Raw genomic sequence first — 14,636 nt, forward strand, 5'->3', positions numbered from 1 at the left:
ACCTTTTGTGTGGAGTGGGCCTTTTGCGTAGCAGTAAGCATCCCCGCCGCTGGGCCAGAAGGAGTAGGGTTTTGAACCCCACTCCAGACAGTCCCGGCAAGTGGAGTCGGAGCTCCAACTTTAAATTCTGGGTGGACATCCAGCGGGATACTTGCGTCCGTGGGTGTTGGTGGCCCCCCCCCCTCAGATGGGTTGTGAGAGCCCGTAAAACCCTCCCGCCATAGGACTAACCACCCTAATGGCTGGTTCAAAGATGGTTACGGTCACGGAATGAGCGTTAATCACGGCCATAAATCCTTCCACCACTTCATACAGTTCCCCAAAGGGAACAGTGTGAGGATACGTACGATGATGACCTCTTGCGCAATGCACCTCCTTGGACCCTCAGTCGCAGATGCGAGGGGGCAAGTCGTGCAATTGTTAAATTTTTCATTTTATTGACATGTAAAATGTTGGCCCAGTAATTCCCTTCCAAATGCGCGAGTACGGTCGGGGTACTTACGCATCTGGCCGGATGAAATGCCGGTTTTCAGCATGCACAGTGCATGTGGGGAAAACCGGCATTTCCTGTCCTCTGAACGAAGGGGCTCAGAGGCAGAACACGTGCAACTGCACAGGCAGCGCGTGCGCAGTATAATTCGCCGCTTTCATTAATGCTTTCAGTGAGGTCAAGTCATTACAACTTACACATGAAAAAAGCATGGGTACAGTTGCTCCAGAGGCTGCGGAGGAAGATATTTCTTATCGTGGAGCTTCTGAAAGTATGTATGTCTGTATATATTCCTTAGCGTGTTATGTATATATTCCTTTACTTATGTGTATGAATGTATTATTTAATTATGACTTTCAGAGAAAGTAACTTATTGGAAAATCATAATTAAAAACATACATTCATACACATTAGTAAAGGAATATAACATATACATATACGTAAAGGAATGTATGTGGACATACATACATAACTCATTCTCACATTCCATTCACACAGCCACAATTGCTCCTTCTACCTACCGTTCTGAAAACCCTTTTTAAAAAAAAAAAAAAAAAAAAAATTTTAACTTTAAAACTTACTTAAAATTTCTTAAAATAACTTCCCTCCCTTTCCCAAACAAAAATATTGCATTTCAGAAGCTCCACGATAAAATATATCTTCCTCCGCAGCCAATGAACAACTTTACACTTGCTGCCTGTGCAGTCGCACGCGCTGTGAATAGACCTCGGGTCTGGAAATGCTGGCGTTCCCCGCATGCGCTGTTCCTGCTGAACGCCGGCATTTCCAATGGCCAAATGCGTGAGTACCCCGACCGTACTCACGCTTCTGGCCGCGAATTTCTGGCCCAATAAACACAAAATTCTGGAATTGTACCATATGTTCAAAAGTATCTGAAAGGGAAAAGATAGGTTAACATTTTGGTAGAGACCATACATTAGAACTGCCTTTGCCTTGAAGTCCTATGGGAGTAACCTGTGGTGATACTGTTGGTATCTCTGAAGATGAATTTTCTAGGTATCCCTAAAACTTGAATTTCTTAAGATTATGCCCTGATTTTGCACTTCAGTGCTCCTGGTGCACACCAAGGGCCAGATTTTCAGTGTGCTGTGAGGCGGGCTTTTAGGCGTGCAGGGGGCAAAAATCCCGAATTCGGGGGTCCTGACATCATCCCGCCCAAAACCCGCCTCCACGTAAGTTTCAAAGGAGGCGGGTACCCGCCCCGCACTGGGACCCGCCGATCCGAGGCGGGAAGAGATTAGTGCCAATAAACTGCCAGTTAACAGGCAGTTTTTAGCCTAATCCCTATTTTGAGGGGTGTCGTGTGCCATTCCTGACGGCTCCAAACCACGCCAGGTTAGAGCAGGCGGGCCGTCGGGTTGAAGGACTTAGAGGGGTCGAGATGTCGGTGTTCAGGTGAGTGATGGGTGCATGAGTGCAAAGGAGTGTTTGGTGTATCTAAAGTGTGTAAAGAAGTTTAAATTACCTGTACTTACCTTAACAGCCTTTCTTCCTCTAGGCATCGGGAGTCCATCACTCGGCCAGCACTGAAAGCAGAATGGCTGCGATCTGTCAAAAGTGACAGCCTTCAGCGTTCAGTGCCAGTGAGAGTTCTAACAGAGTCTGCGTAGAAGGACTCAGGTTAGAAGTCAGACTGTCAGTGTTTGACAGCTTCAAACAGCTGTGAAACATTGATATTTCATCTGTCAACACCTCTTGACAGATGAAATTTCAGTCTGTGATGTCACCTGTTGCCGGGTGGCCCTTAATTGGCCTGCTGAGCCCTCTGGGTGGGCTCAACAAGGTCAATCAAGGGAAAATCACGTGGATTGGCCGGACGTCGATGGAGGCGGGACTAAAACCCGAAAGTTGTAGTCCCGCCTCCTTCCCGACTGCTGAATGAAAATCCAGCCCCAAGAGTGCATATTGGGAAAATCCGCATTATCAGCACATTTGTTCCTGGGCTGTGAGTGATGCTGGCAAGGTGGCATTTATTGCCCATCCTTAGTTACCCTGAGAAGGTAGTGGGCCTTCTCCTTGAACCACTGCAGTCCTTGTGGCAATGCTGCTCCCAACAATGGCGTTAAGTAGTAAATTCCAGGATATATTGATGCAGCGACAATGAAGGAATGGCGATAAACGTCCAAGTCAGGATGGCAACTTCGAGGGGAACCTGGAGGTGATGGTGTTCCCATGACATTGCTGCTCTTCCTCTTGGCGTCAACACTGCAGGGAGGGCGGTGCTGTCGAAGTTACCTTGGTGAGTTGGTCCAGTACCTCCTGTCGGTCATACACACTGCAGCCACAGTGCCCGTTATGGAGGAGATGAGTTATCAAGTGTGGTGATTTTTTTGACTCCTATGAAATGTAACATTTACCTTGGCAAAACAGTTTTGATCATATAACTGGTACAGACTGAATTGCTTTATCTTCTACATGCAGTCAGTTACAAGTGCAGAATTTTAAATTGTATATTTTTGGAGCATGTGTGTTTACCATTGGAGTGAAGGAATCAGTGCTGAGAAATGGAATCCATTTCCAACTTTGTGCACTCTGTGTTTGCATTAAGCATTCCCACTTCCCAGCCTGGCCAGAAGCAGAGTAACACTCCCGCTACTTGGGTCCACCAATATTCCTTCAAACCAAACTGAAAAGCGCACCCCTGGTGGCACCAATATAAATTTTTGCAGCAGCCTCTGAGTTTGTCCACTTAGTATTAATTTGTGGGTACTTTTGCGCTGTGGTACAACATGATAGAGGAAGTGAAATTGGTCTTCACCAGTAGCGTGAAAAGAGCTCATAGCAAAGCGGCAGCACGTGTTAAACTGCACCTGCTTTTCTTTTCCATTGAATTGCTATGATCACTATGAAGGTTTTCACCAAGATAACTAATCCATTGAGATTGTGGCTTTCCTTCTGGTGCATTTGTAGGAGTTACACATTCAAATGAAAGGCAAAATCATGATTACTTAATATGGTTGTCACATTTCAGGAGCTTTTGACCATTTTCCCACAAAGATTTTTTTTAAATGTTAGTTTAAATGTGTTTTAAAAGCATCCTTCACGCAAAAAAAAATCCGAGATGGTTATTAAGATGCTAAACAGCTAGCTTTGATCTTATTTCTTAATAGACTGCAAATAATAAGCAAAAACAGCTTGTCTCTATAAATGATGAACACCCGATGCCCATTGTGCTGGGAGGTTTTTGTCGCGGTTAATGCAGAATGACAGACACCTAAAAGGCCATCTAGCTTTTCCAACAGAGAAACAGTGGAGGCAGAAAGGCCTTGGAAAAGGCAGGCTCAAAGTTACAATGCAGAGGGATTAAGCTGTATAAAATCAAGCAAGGTGACTGAGTGAAGAGGGGTAGTGCAGCATGTTCATTATTGTTATGTCCTTACACGATGACAAGTTGTGCTGATGGAAACAATCCAATCCAATCAGAATGGTGCTCTCTTTTCTAATCTTTTTAACTTCCAAACATCCACACTATTTTCACATTGTATTACTAAGATTATATTTCTCCATTTGAATCTCAGCTGGAGCGGTAAGAGAGATTCTAAAGCATTCTTTGTGGGCTTAAGCAAGCAGGGGGGAATAACAAATTACTTGGGGTCTTGCTCCAGATCGCTAACCAGGAACTCCTAATGGTGACACATGGGCATGGCATTGGATGAATTTAGTGGTGATTGTTTCCAGAACTAAACTGGTTTTCATTAGCTAAAAGAAGATTATGAGGAGACATAATCCAGGATTTGAAAATACCGAGTGGAATGTATAATGTAAATGTAAGTAGATTATGTGACAAATGGACCATTGGCACAGAACCTTAAAGACTTGAGTATAAAAATTAACGAGCCTCAATCAAGACTTGAGATTAGATGGATCTCCCCACAACAAAGTGGTAGATATGTGAAGCACACTTCGCCTTCCAAAATTCATTGTTCGAGCTGTAGTTCTGGGGTCTTTAATCGCTTTCTCAGTTACAAAACTGCATCTCAGTTCATAATCCGAATTAATCTCAGTCCTAAATTGATAGTGATCATTCAATGATGTATTCTAGGTTCTAGTTAATCAGCTTCATAAATATCTAGTTAAAATGTCTGAGATATGAGGATAAATAGGGATTAAGGTGATTCAATGACATACAAAATATATGGTTGCTGAACTGTAGAATAGTGCTGCCAAGGAAGGCAATTGGTCCTGGATAATTAATGTCGCTGCAATACATACCCAGTCAGGGGTTTTCTTTCCTTTATTTTTCACGACGGAGAAAATTTAAATTTTTCTCTGAGGTGAAATGGCATGGGCAGAGTCACTGATAAAAGTGGATGGTCTGTAGCAGGAGTACGCGTCATGGACCAAATAGGCATTGTTTTATTTAACTTTTTATGTTTTGTGACTACTGACTATAATATGTAGACTCACATGAAGAGCAACCACTTTGTCAACATACTAACCATGGAACCTTGCTCATCTTCAAGACATTAGAAGTTAGGGGAGTTTAAACTAGGGTGGAGGAATAATAGTTTTTCCTAGTTTACACTCCTGTTGTTGTGATAGTTGGACAGTAGATATTATAGACTGGAAATCTTATGTACAATTCACCTCTAAGGCAGGTTTCAATGTCACTTAAAATGAGTATCAGTAAAATCAAATTAAATAGAAATGTGTTGCTGCATTTCACAGGAGCCATCTTGCAGGAGTGCTATAAAGAAAGCAGTTACCCAAGATACGTTGCTTTTTGATCCCAATAGTAATATTTCAGATATATTTTGTCTCTAAACATTCAGGTTGTAGTCAGGTTTCAACTGCTGTTGAGAGAAAGAATTGTACTCGTGGAGTATAAACACAGGCATGGACTAGTTGGGTCGAATGGCCTGTTTCTGTGTTGCATATTCTATGTAATTCTATGAATCACTAAGGTTTAGAATGAACAAAAGATAAAGTTGTACTTTACTTACTGAGCTGTCAATCCCCAATGTCATCAGCATTATGAAGAACAAAATTGCCCAAAATGTTGACCCTGGCAGAGTTGAGATTGCTTCAGGATAGATAACAAACACTAAACCCGGACCTGAAAACAGAATAGCGCACAGTGAATTAATTGTTAAAGTTACACTGAGAATAACTTTATCTTCCAACAACAAAATGCCACACAATTTTAAAATAGAAGGGGACAATATTTTCAGGATTTCTACTTATTAGCCTTGTAAGGCAGAAGTTCCTGTATACAAATACAGACAATTTCTGGGATTGAAGATCGTGCTGCTACCTGACTGGTTTGGAATGGGACAAACTGGTTTTTGAGTGGGCTGTAATAGAAGTCCAGTTTTTTCCCCCATTGATGTGCAAGTATTAGTTATTAAGGTGGTTAAGGTTTTCAATTAATTTTCATCAGTCTCAGAGAGTAAACATCAAAACCTGACCCATGATTCCACCCTCTGCTTAGCCTTTACTTGGTCCCAGTCCAGTTACTGACTTGCCAAAAGTGGCAACCTTAACTGAAGATGGAAATGAGAGACTTTGGCAAGTTTTACAACAACAATGATGATTTAGGAAAGTTCTGAAGTACAATCTCAAAAGAAAAAAGTCAAAATGTTCCTAAAATCTTTGTTAAACAATTGTCACAATCTCCTATTGCTGTTGCCCACACCGTCACCTCAGAGGTCCCCCAAAGATTCATCCTTGCCCAACTCCTCTTTCTTGTTAACATGCTGCCCCTCAGCAAAATCATCTGGAGACATGGGGGTCAGCCTTCATATGTATGCCCATATGTACATGGATGACACCACTTCTCTTGACCCCTCCACTGTCTGTTGTCAGACTGCTTCTCCGACATTGAATTTGGATGAGCTGCAATTTCCTCCAGTTAAACATTGGGAAGACAAAAGCCCTTGCCTTTAGCCTCTGTCACAAACTCTGTACCCTAGCCACCAAGTACATCCCCCTTCCAGACCACCATCTCACGCTAAACTAGACTGTTTGCAACCTCAGTGGCCTATTCAACCCCGAGCTGTATTTCCAATCCCACATCCTTTCCATCACAAAGACTACTTACTTCCACCTCTTACAGTGCCTGGTTCTGTCCCGGTCTCAGATCATGCCTTTGTTAGGTGCAGACTCAACTATTCCAATGTTCTCCTGTCCGGCCTCCCATCGTCCCAGGCCTCTGACTCTGGTCTCACACCCTTCGCTCCATTATTGGTTGTGCCTTCAGCTGCCGTGGCCACAAGCTCTGGGATTCTCTTCCTAAAGCCCTCTCCATCTTTAAGATGCTCCTTAAAACCTATCTTTGATCAAACTTTGAGCCACCCTTCTAAAATCTCCTTCTTTAGCTCACCATCCATTTTTTTGGTTACACCTCTATGAAGCACCTTGGGCATTCTCTACATTAAAGGTGCTATGTAAATAGAAGTTGCAGTGGTAGTAACAGTAGTAGTCTAATATTTAATCTGCCAGCAGTACTTTTACAGAAGGTTCTGGTTTTCAAACTAAAATTTAGCTTTCTGTTCAGCTAAAATCACAAATTTGATGTAAAGTTGATCAGAAGAAGAGATTGCTGTCTAAGATCATTTAATTTTTCAGTGCATAGTTGGCCAATTCCTATTGTTTAAAAATCCAAAGAAGAGTTCCTCAGAAAGAGGTCAGTAATGTTGAATGAGGCATGAATACACATTCAACAGGTGGAGAAGCAAGGCTGAGCTTTACTTCACAAACATTTGCACCGGATTTACATCTTTTCACCTAAACTGTGAAAAAAACTAGCTGTCAACAACAACTGCTGTAATAGATCTTAGTCGCTCAAAATGATTTTGTTTGCATAAACAGGATGGTGTGATCAAACACTGAGAAAGCATCAACACCTAATGTGAAGCAGAGGATGGTTAATCTTATGGCTTGATGGCCTAATCTGTCACTTTTAATGAACAGATTGCTCCCATTTACACAGTAAACCAATTACCAAGGGCCTGAGCTAACTGTTATTTTTATTCCAGGAGGCTGGTAAATAATATTTGATGTGAATGCAGAATCTTTTGGGGAAACTGATGATGAATTTGAAATGATAAATGTCTTATCTAAGCCCAGACCGCATTGCTTTAGTTTATTTTATCAAGGAATCTGAGCATTTTACCTGGCCTTTTACCACTGAGGAGAGAGGGTAGTTCTGTGAGCCGAGGCTCCCACTGTGGAATCTCACTAGACGGAAGCATGGGTCACAGCATAGATGCTGTAGAGTTACTGTCCTATCCCCAACCTTGGCTCCCATTTAGCAAGTTCCACTTGGGAAGCATAGTCTCAATGAAATGATGATGGTGTATTTCCAGTGTTTACACCATTTTCCCTGAGTATCAGCTGCTCTTTCACTCAAGTTACAGCGGACTTGACACAAATTACGGTTTTTATTTCAAATTTCCAGTATTCACAGTTTTCCTTTTTCTCTCGTCAGTGATTCATCTTTATTCAGCTCTGAACTCATTGGTTATGTGCAATGGAACTTCATTCCAAACCATTTATAGACGACATTAAAATCTTACATCTGTGCACACTCCTACCATGGTCATGTTTTTTTGTCAACTTTTCCTATTATAAATTCTTATGCCCCCCCCATTTCTCCTTCAATTTTCTTATCAACTTTCACTGTCACAGTTTGTTGACGAAGCAATCAAATCATTCAAAATGCATTTTTGATTTTTACTTCATCATTTCAGCTCAAAATAAGGTTTTAAGCAAAATTCAAAAGAAGAAAATATTTCACAATAACATGACAAAATCTATTTGTTTGTTGTTCAAAATTATTTGGAAAAAAAAGCTGGAAGACACATTTGAAAAATGCTATTTAAGTCAGATTTATGGGGCAATATGCATCCTCATTTGCAAGTAGTAACAGGGTGGTAGCAAGTTGAAAATGGCAGTGCACCACTTACCAACCCATTTCCAGCCCATGCGATTTTGGAGTGAGCTGGAAAACAGGCAAGTAGTGCTCCCATCCGGAACATGGCAGAAGTCTACTTAAATATGCAAATTGGGGTCCTACACCAGTTGTAGGGTGGAGTGTGCATGAATCAAACACTGGGATGAAGCACAAAAGCATTTGACTACAGGTTATTCTTGAGTGATGGTAAACCACATTTACAATAGTTTGTGCACTTTTGGACATCTAGGGAGTAATTTTCAAATTATTAATTTCCATGATGGAGGTAGGAGCAGAAGCACATCCCTACAGCACACTTTTCCTATTCTGAAAATGTCCAGACAAGGCCAAGTAGTTTTGTTTTCTTTGCAAAATGTGTCATCCTTTCCACAGCTGCTTCCACTCAAATCCTGAAATAAGCCTTGTGTAAATTTACAGGAGTAACAGATATGCACTTTTTATATAAAGTGCTGCACCTTTATACAATTTTCCTGAGAAATTGGTGTCGACTTCGGGACTGTGTCCCACTGGATTAAAACACTGACCATAACGTAGGTGACCTTCCTGACAGCCACAGTTTATTATTCATATTAGCTGCTTTTCCTCTTATTAGGTTTCACATGACTGGATAAAGAAGTAATTCTTTGGAGACACATCATAAGTTATATTCTAACCTTTATCACCATTTAAAGAAAAAAAGTCTATGTTCCGAGCCTCAGAGCAACTTGCGTCTTTTTCTGTGGTCTGTACTCCGACAATAGGACATTAAGTTGAAAATGTACATTTAAATCTATATAAAGTGCTTACCATCTGTTGCCACCTCTGAAATATCAACTCCATGCTTGAATGCCATATATCCCAACACAGAGAAAATTGCAAATCCTGAGAAGAAGCTTGTTACACAGTTGATGGAGCTGGTAAAAATAGCATCTCTGGGCAACAAAAAAAAAAATCACATTTTAATATGAAACTGCATGGAGACTTGTTACAATTTTTCAGATATTTACCCCTTAAAAATAAAATTAAGGAGTCACTCCTATTTGGTTTGAATGACCAACTGCTTATTTTTTTTTCCAACATTTGATACGTAATAGGTAACTAGAAAGTAGGAAAGTATGTGCTACTACATCTAGAATATATTAAAAGCCTTAGGACTGAGCACACTTCACTTGACAATTTTTGCGATTATAAATTCCTTTGTCCACATTTATCATGCTAAACTGCCTTGTAAACTTGTCAAAATATAATTCGCTCACCCACCAGTCGTGGCACTGCAGTGCCTTCATTGGCAGGAGGAGGCACTTACAATGTGACAAGTTTACATAGGTAGTTTATATTATATAAATGTGGGAATAGGAATTTATAATGGAAATATAAAAACCAAGGACAGAATGGGGACTGGATTACATCAGTGTGCCCTTTAACCACACTTCAACTGAAGACAACACTTTGGGGGTCTGAATTTCAATTTACTACCAGTGCTTCAAACTGGTGTTGCAGTTCAGCCACCTGTTATAGAAACCGACCAATTTTCCTTTCCATTGCAATCAATTGAAATGAAGATGAGAAGGTTTCTATAATGGGTGGCTGATCCACAATGCCAGTTTTACGCCCAAGTACGAAGATCAAGCTGCAAATCTAGCCTTGGTCTTGACATTTGTTGTGCAATGTCACGGGTCATCAACTGGTAATATATTAAATTTGCCAAGTATGTTGTGAAATCCTTATTTTAGCATTGTCATCCTGTGACACAACCTATAATACATACTTCTACCACTAGATAAAGCTTTGTATGGTTCATAAGCTGCAGATTCTCATACCTATGTCTACAGCATCAGTAACAGGGGTACAGTAGCATAGTGGTATGTTACTGGACTAGTAATCCAGAGGCCTGGACTAATGATCCAGAGACGCGAGTTCAAATCCCACCACAGCAGCTGGGCAATTTGAATTCAGTAATTAAATAAAAAGCTAGTGTTAGTAATGGTGACCATGAATCTACTGGACTGTCGTAAAATCCCATCTGGGCCACTAATGTCCTTTAGGGAAGGAAATCTGCCGTTCTTACCTGGTTTGGCCTATGTGACTCCAGACCCTCAGCAATGTGGTTGACTCTTAACTGCCCTCTAGCAAGCCACTCAGTTGTACCAAACTGCTACAAAGAAATATCATGAACTGCAGCAGTTCAAGGAGGCAGCAAACCACCACCTTCGAGGGCAATTAGGGATGGGCAATAAATGCTGGCCTTGCCGGTGACGCCCACATCCCGTGAATGAAGAAGAAAAAAATAAGTTTGCTTGCACGTGGGAAAAACCACAGATGATCCACTAGTATTCAAAATATATTAATAATCTTATGTGTGCACTTCCTGTCAACTTTTTCCAATATCAATTCCTATGCCCATATCTCTATTACATAGAAAAGGTGCAGAGTAGGTTGCACACTCCATCTCAAAATACACCGACAACTCCTGGGTCAGACTTTGTCAATGAAAAACCCATTTTACAAGTGTGAACATTTACCTACAGTACCTGTTGCACCTGTAGGCGACATTGTGATTGGCCTTTTACAATGTTAAAAATTCTGTCACATAACGTTAACTACAGTACCTCTTGCTCATACAGTATTGAGGTCCTGCGAGTCCGTATGCATTTCCCCAATTGAGACAGTGGGTGGCAGCACAGGAATGTATAAGCTCCAATCACAATTAGGACCCGAGTTATTGCAAAAATTAAAACTTGAATGTAAACATCTGTCTCACAATTATCCCTTACTGCTTTCTGAAAGTGTAATTTGCACTCACCCACCCATCAATTCCATATGTTATCCTGAAGTCTGCCTTAGCTATTACACAGTAGAAATCTTAACCAGAGCTGCAGTTTTTATCCCATGGATTTAACCGATCCCGTGGCATCTGCATTTCCCACCTGTTCAAACAGCTGTCCATGTCTTCTCTCACTTGAGGAAAATAAGCAGTTCCCTGCCCCTCCCGCAAGCATAATTTGGAGTCCTCAGCCAATAATTCAGTTCTCTCCCAGCTAAGTCAGCTCACAGGTTCACCTCCATTCTGGTTGATGGCGTTTGCGTTTATAGCAGTTAATGGAACCTATTCCCCTGCCCCAAGTAAGCATCTTCACAGTGGTGCTCTGAAACCTTTGATATTATTCATTTCAACACCCGACACCAAGGGAGGGAAGCCTAGAACACTAAGCAGATATTTAAGGCCTCGGCTGATGATCCCAAATCCTAATCTTGCCTTCCAAATGCAACATAAAATCGTAACCAGAGAGTGATGAAAGAAACGATAGCAAAATACTGTGGATGCTGGAAATCCGAAATAACAGAAAATGCTGGAAAAACTCAGATCAGGCAACTTCCGTGGAGAGAGAAATAGTCAACGTTTCAGGTCCTGACGAAGGGTTTCGACCAGAAACGTTGACTCTATTTCTCTCTCCACGGATGTTGCCTGGCCTGCTGAGTTTTTCCAGCATTTTCTGTTGTTATTTAGTGATGAAAGAAAGCTGGGCTCTGAATCTCAGTACCTTGACAAGTGCTGGATGATTAGCCAATTGTGTGTAGAGCTGCCGGAGATGTGGTGCAATGTTGGTGAGAACTAGCAATGGAATCAAGTTGACCAGTGCACCTGCATCATCAACGCTCCCTCCCATCTCACAATGAGCAAAAAATTGACAACTAGATTGACCACACTATATATAAGCTCCCCCTCCCTTGCACATTGAGCAAAAGTGGAGCATTTCACTGACCAAAGTGTAGCCCTCACCACCCCCCGCCCCCGCCACTAAATCAGGAACTTCACAACAACCTTGCCCCAGTGAGGGTAAAACTGGAGCTTAATCATTATAATCCTCTCCTGAACTAATTTGGAAAACGAGGAGTAAGACTGGCAGGAAAAGTTAGCTCTCTCTGCCCAGAGATGAAAATCCAGGCCCAGTGGAGATGAGGAGACTTTCCACCCCAACTACCTTTTTCTCCCCCGTTGGAAGTAATTTTCTTGCCTTTGCTCTCACTGTCTCCATTTCCCTCCCCATTCCTCTTCGCCTCAATTTACCGCTCTTCCCCTCATCACTATATCCATTCCTCCTTTCTCCCGTCCTCTTCCCCATCCTTCTTCCTATCCCACATCCCTGTCTCTCTTCCCCGTCCCCTCCCCCTCCTACTACTTTCTGCCTTCCCTCCTCTCCCTGTCTTGTCCTCTTCCAACATTTACTTATCTCACCCTCCCCAATTGTCAGTCCCTCCTTCTCCCCTCCCTTCCTCTCCCTTTCCATTCCTCACCTTCCTTTTCCTACTCCAGCCCCCTTTCCAAATGCATCCCCCTCCCCACCAGGGCCCAATTATTCTTGCACTTTATAATCCTTCTTAACCTGAAGACAGCACTTTGTCTTGACGTCCAATGTGGAATGCCATGGGAGATCAACTTATAAAAATGTACTTTGTACAATTATCATGCTGTAATGACACCATCCCACCAGTGGAGTTACTGCAATGCTACTAATGGCACAAGAGTGTCATTGCAGTGTGACAAAGTTTACATAAACAGTTCCCATTATAAACTGGACATAGGAATTCACATTGGAAATATAGCAATGGGGACATAATGCATGACTTTAAAATGGTGACTGGTTTTACATCGGTGTGTCCTGAGCCTCTCACCCTGCTTCACCTAAAGACAACACTTGAGGATTCAATTCCCGGGTTTGGGGGGGGGTTCTCTAAATCGTCTGTTGTTTATAACAGTTCTCTTGGACTTTCGCTGACCCTCTGCTGAAGTTACAGTGGACGATTGGGAGAAACCCTGACAGAAATGAATGGCATTGTTCTTCACTCCCCTCCTGTAGTGCTGCTGGAAATCATCTAGTATTAAAAAAATTATAAGTAATCAATTCTATAGAAAGCAGTTTCTAACATTGTGCAGATAAAATTTCACAAGGTCTGCTCAAGGTTACTATGGTCTTCGAGTCCCACCTAATGAGGTCACACCAATGATCCTCTTTAGAGTCTAGGGTCTTAAAAGAAGTGGCTGCAGAGATAGTGGATGCATTGGTTGTAATCTTCCAAAATTCCCTGGACTCTGGAAAGGTCCCAGCGGACTGGAAAACCGCAAAAGTAACGCCCCATTCAAGAAAGGAGGGAGACAGAAAGCAGGAAACTATAGGCCAGTTAGCCTAACATCTGTCATTGGGAAAATGCTGGAATCCATTATTAAGGAAGCAGTAGCAGGACATTTAGAAAATAGTGTTTGACAAATTTATTAGAGTTCTTTGAGGATGTAATGAGCAGGGTGGATAAAGGGGAACCAGTAGGTGTAGTGTATTTGGATTTCCAAAAGGCATTCGATAAGGTGCCACATAAAAGGTTACTGCACAAGATAAGAGCTCATGGTGTTGGGGTAATATATTAGTATGGATAGAGGATTGGCTAACTAACAGAAAACAGAGAATTGGGATAAATGGGTAATTTTCAGGTTGGCAAACTGTAACTAGTGGGGTGCCACAGGGATCAGTGCTGGAGCTTCAACTATTTACAATCTATATTACTGACTTGGATGAAGGGACCGAGTGTACTGTAGTCAAATTTGCTGACGATACAAAGATAGGTGGGAAAGCAAGTTGTGAGGAGGACACAAAGAGTCTGCAAGGGGATATAGATAGGTTAAATGAGTGGCAAAAATTTGGCAGATGGAGTATAATGTGGGAAATTATGAGGTTATCCACTTTGGTAGGGAGGATAGAAGAGCAAAATATTATTTAAATGGAGAGAGACTACAAAATGCTGCAGTACAGAAGGATTTAGGTGTCCTCGTACATGAAACACAAAAAGTTAACACGCAGGTACAGCAAGTAATTAGGAAGGCAAATGGAATGTTGGCCTTTATTGCAAGGGGGAAGTCTTGCTACAACTATACAGGGCATTGGTGAGACCACACCTAGAGTACAGTTTTGGTCTCCTAATTTAAGGAGGGATATACATGCATTGGAGTCAGTTCAGAGAAGGTTCACGAGGTTGAATCCTGGGATGAAGAGATTGTCTTATGAAGAAAGGTTGAGCAGGTTGGGCCTATACTCATTGGCGTTTAGAAGAATGAGAGGGGATCTTATTGAAACATACAAGATTCTAAGGGGGTTAGACAGCGTAGATGCTGAGAGGATGTTTCCCATCGTGGGAGAATCTAGAACTAGGGGTCATAGTTTCAGAATAAGGGGTCGCCCA

At 41.9% G+C, this 14,636-nt stretch overlaps 1 protein-coding gene across 4 annotated transcripts in view; it reads right to left on the reverse strand.

Annotated features, from left to right (window-relative positions):
• slc6a2 (solute carrier family 6 member 2) overlaps positions 1–14,636 on the reverse strand; it is a 251,088-nt gene that overhangs the window by 46,040 nt on the left and 190,412 nt on the right. For all 4 annotated transcript variants that reach the window (XM_085991382.1, XM_085991383.1, XM_085991385.1 and 1 more), the window contains 2 exons: positions 9,213–9,337; positions 5,455–5,567 (listed from right to left, as the gene is read on the reverse strand). In XM_085991382.1, coding sequence (XP_085847508.1) covers positions 5,455–5,567; positions 9,213–9,337 — 238 coding nt within the window. The remainder of the gene's footprint in view (positions 1–5,454; positions 5,568–9,212; positions 9,338–14,636) is intronic.

The sequence above is a fragment of the Somniosus microcephalus genome, chromosome 6, assembly GCF_052327205.1.
Source record: "Somniosus microcephalus isolate GS21.2 chromosome 6, FLI_Smic_1.0, whole genome shotgun sequence".
In the NCBI taxonomy this organism is placed as follows: Eukaryota; Metazoa; Chordata; class Chondrichthyes; order Squaliformes; family Somniosidae; genus Somniosus; species Somniosus microcephalus.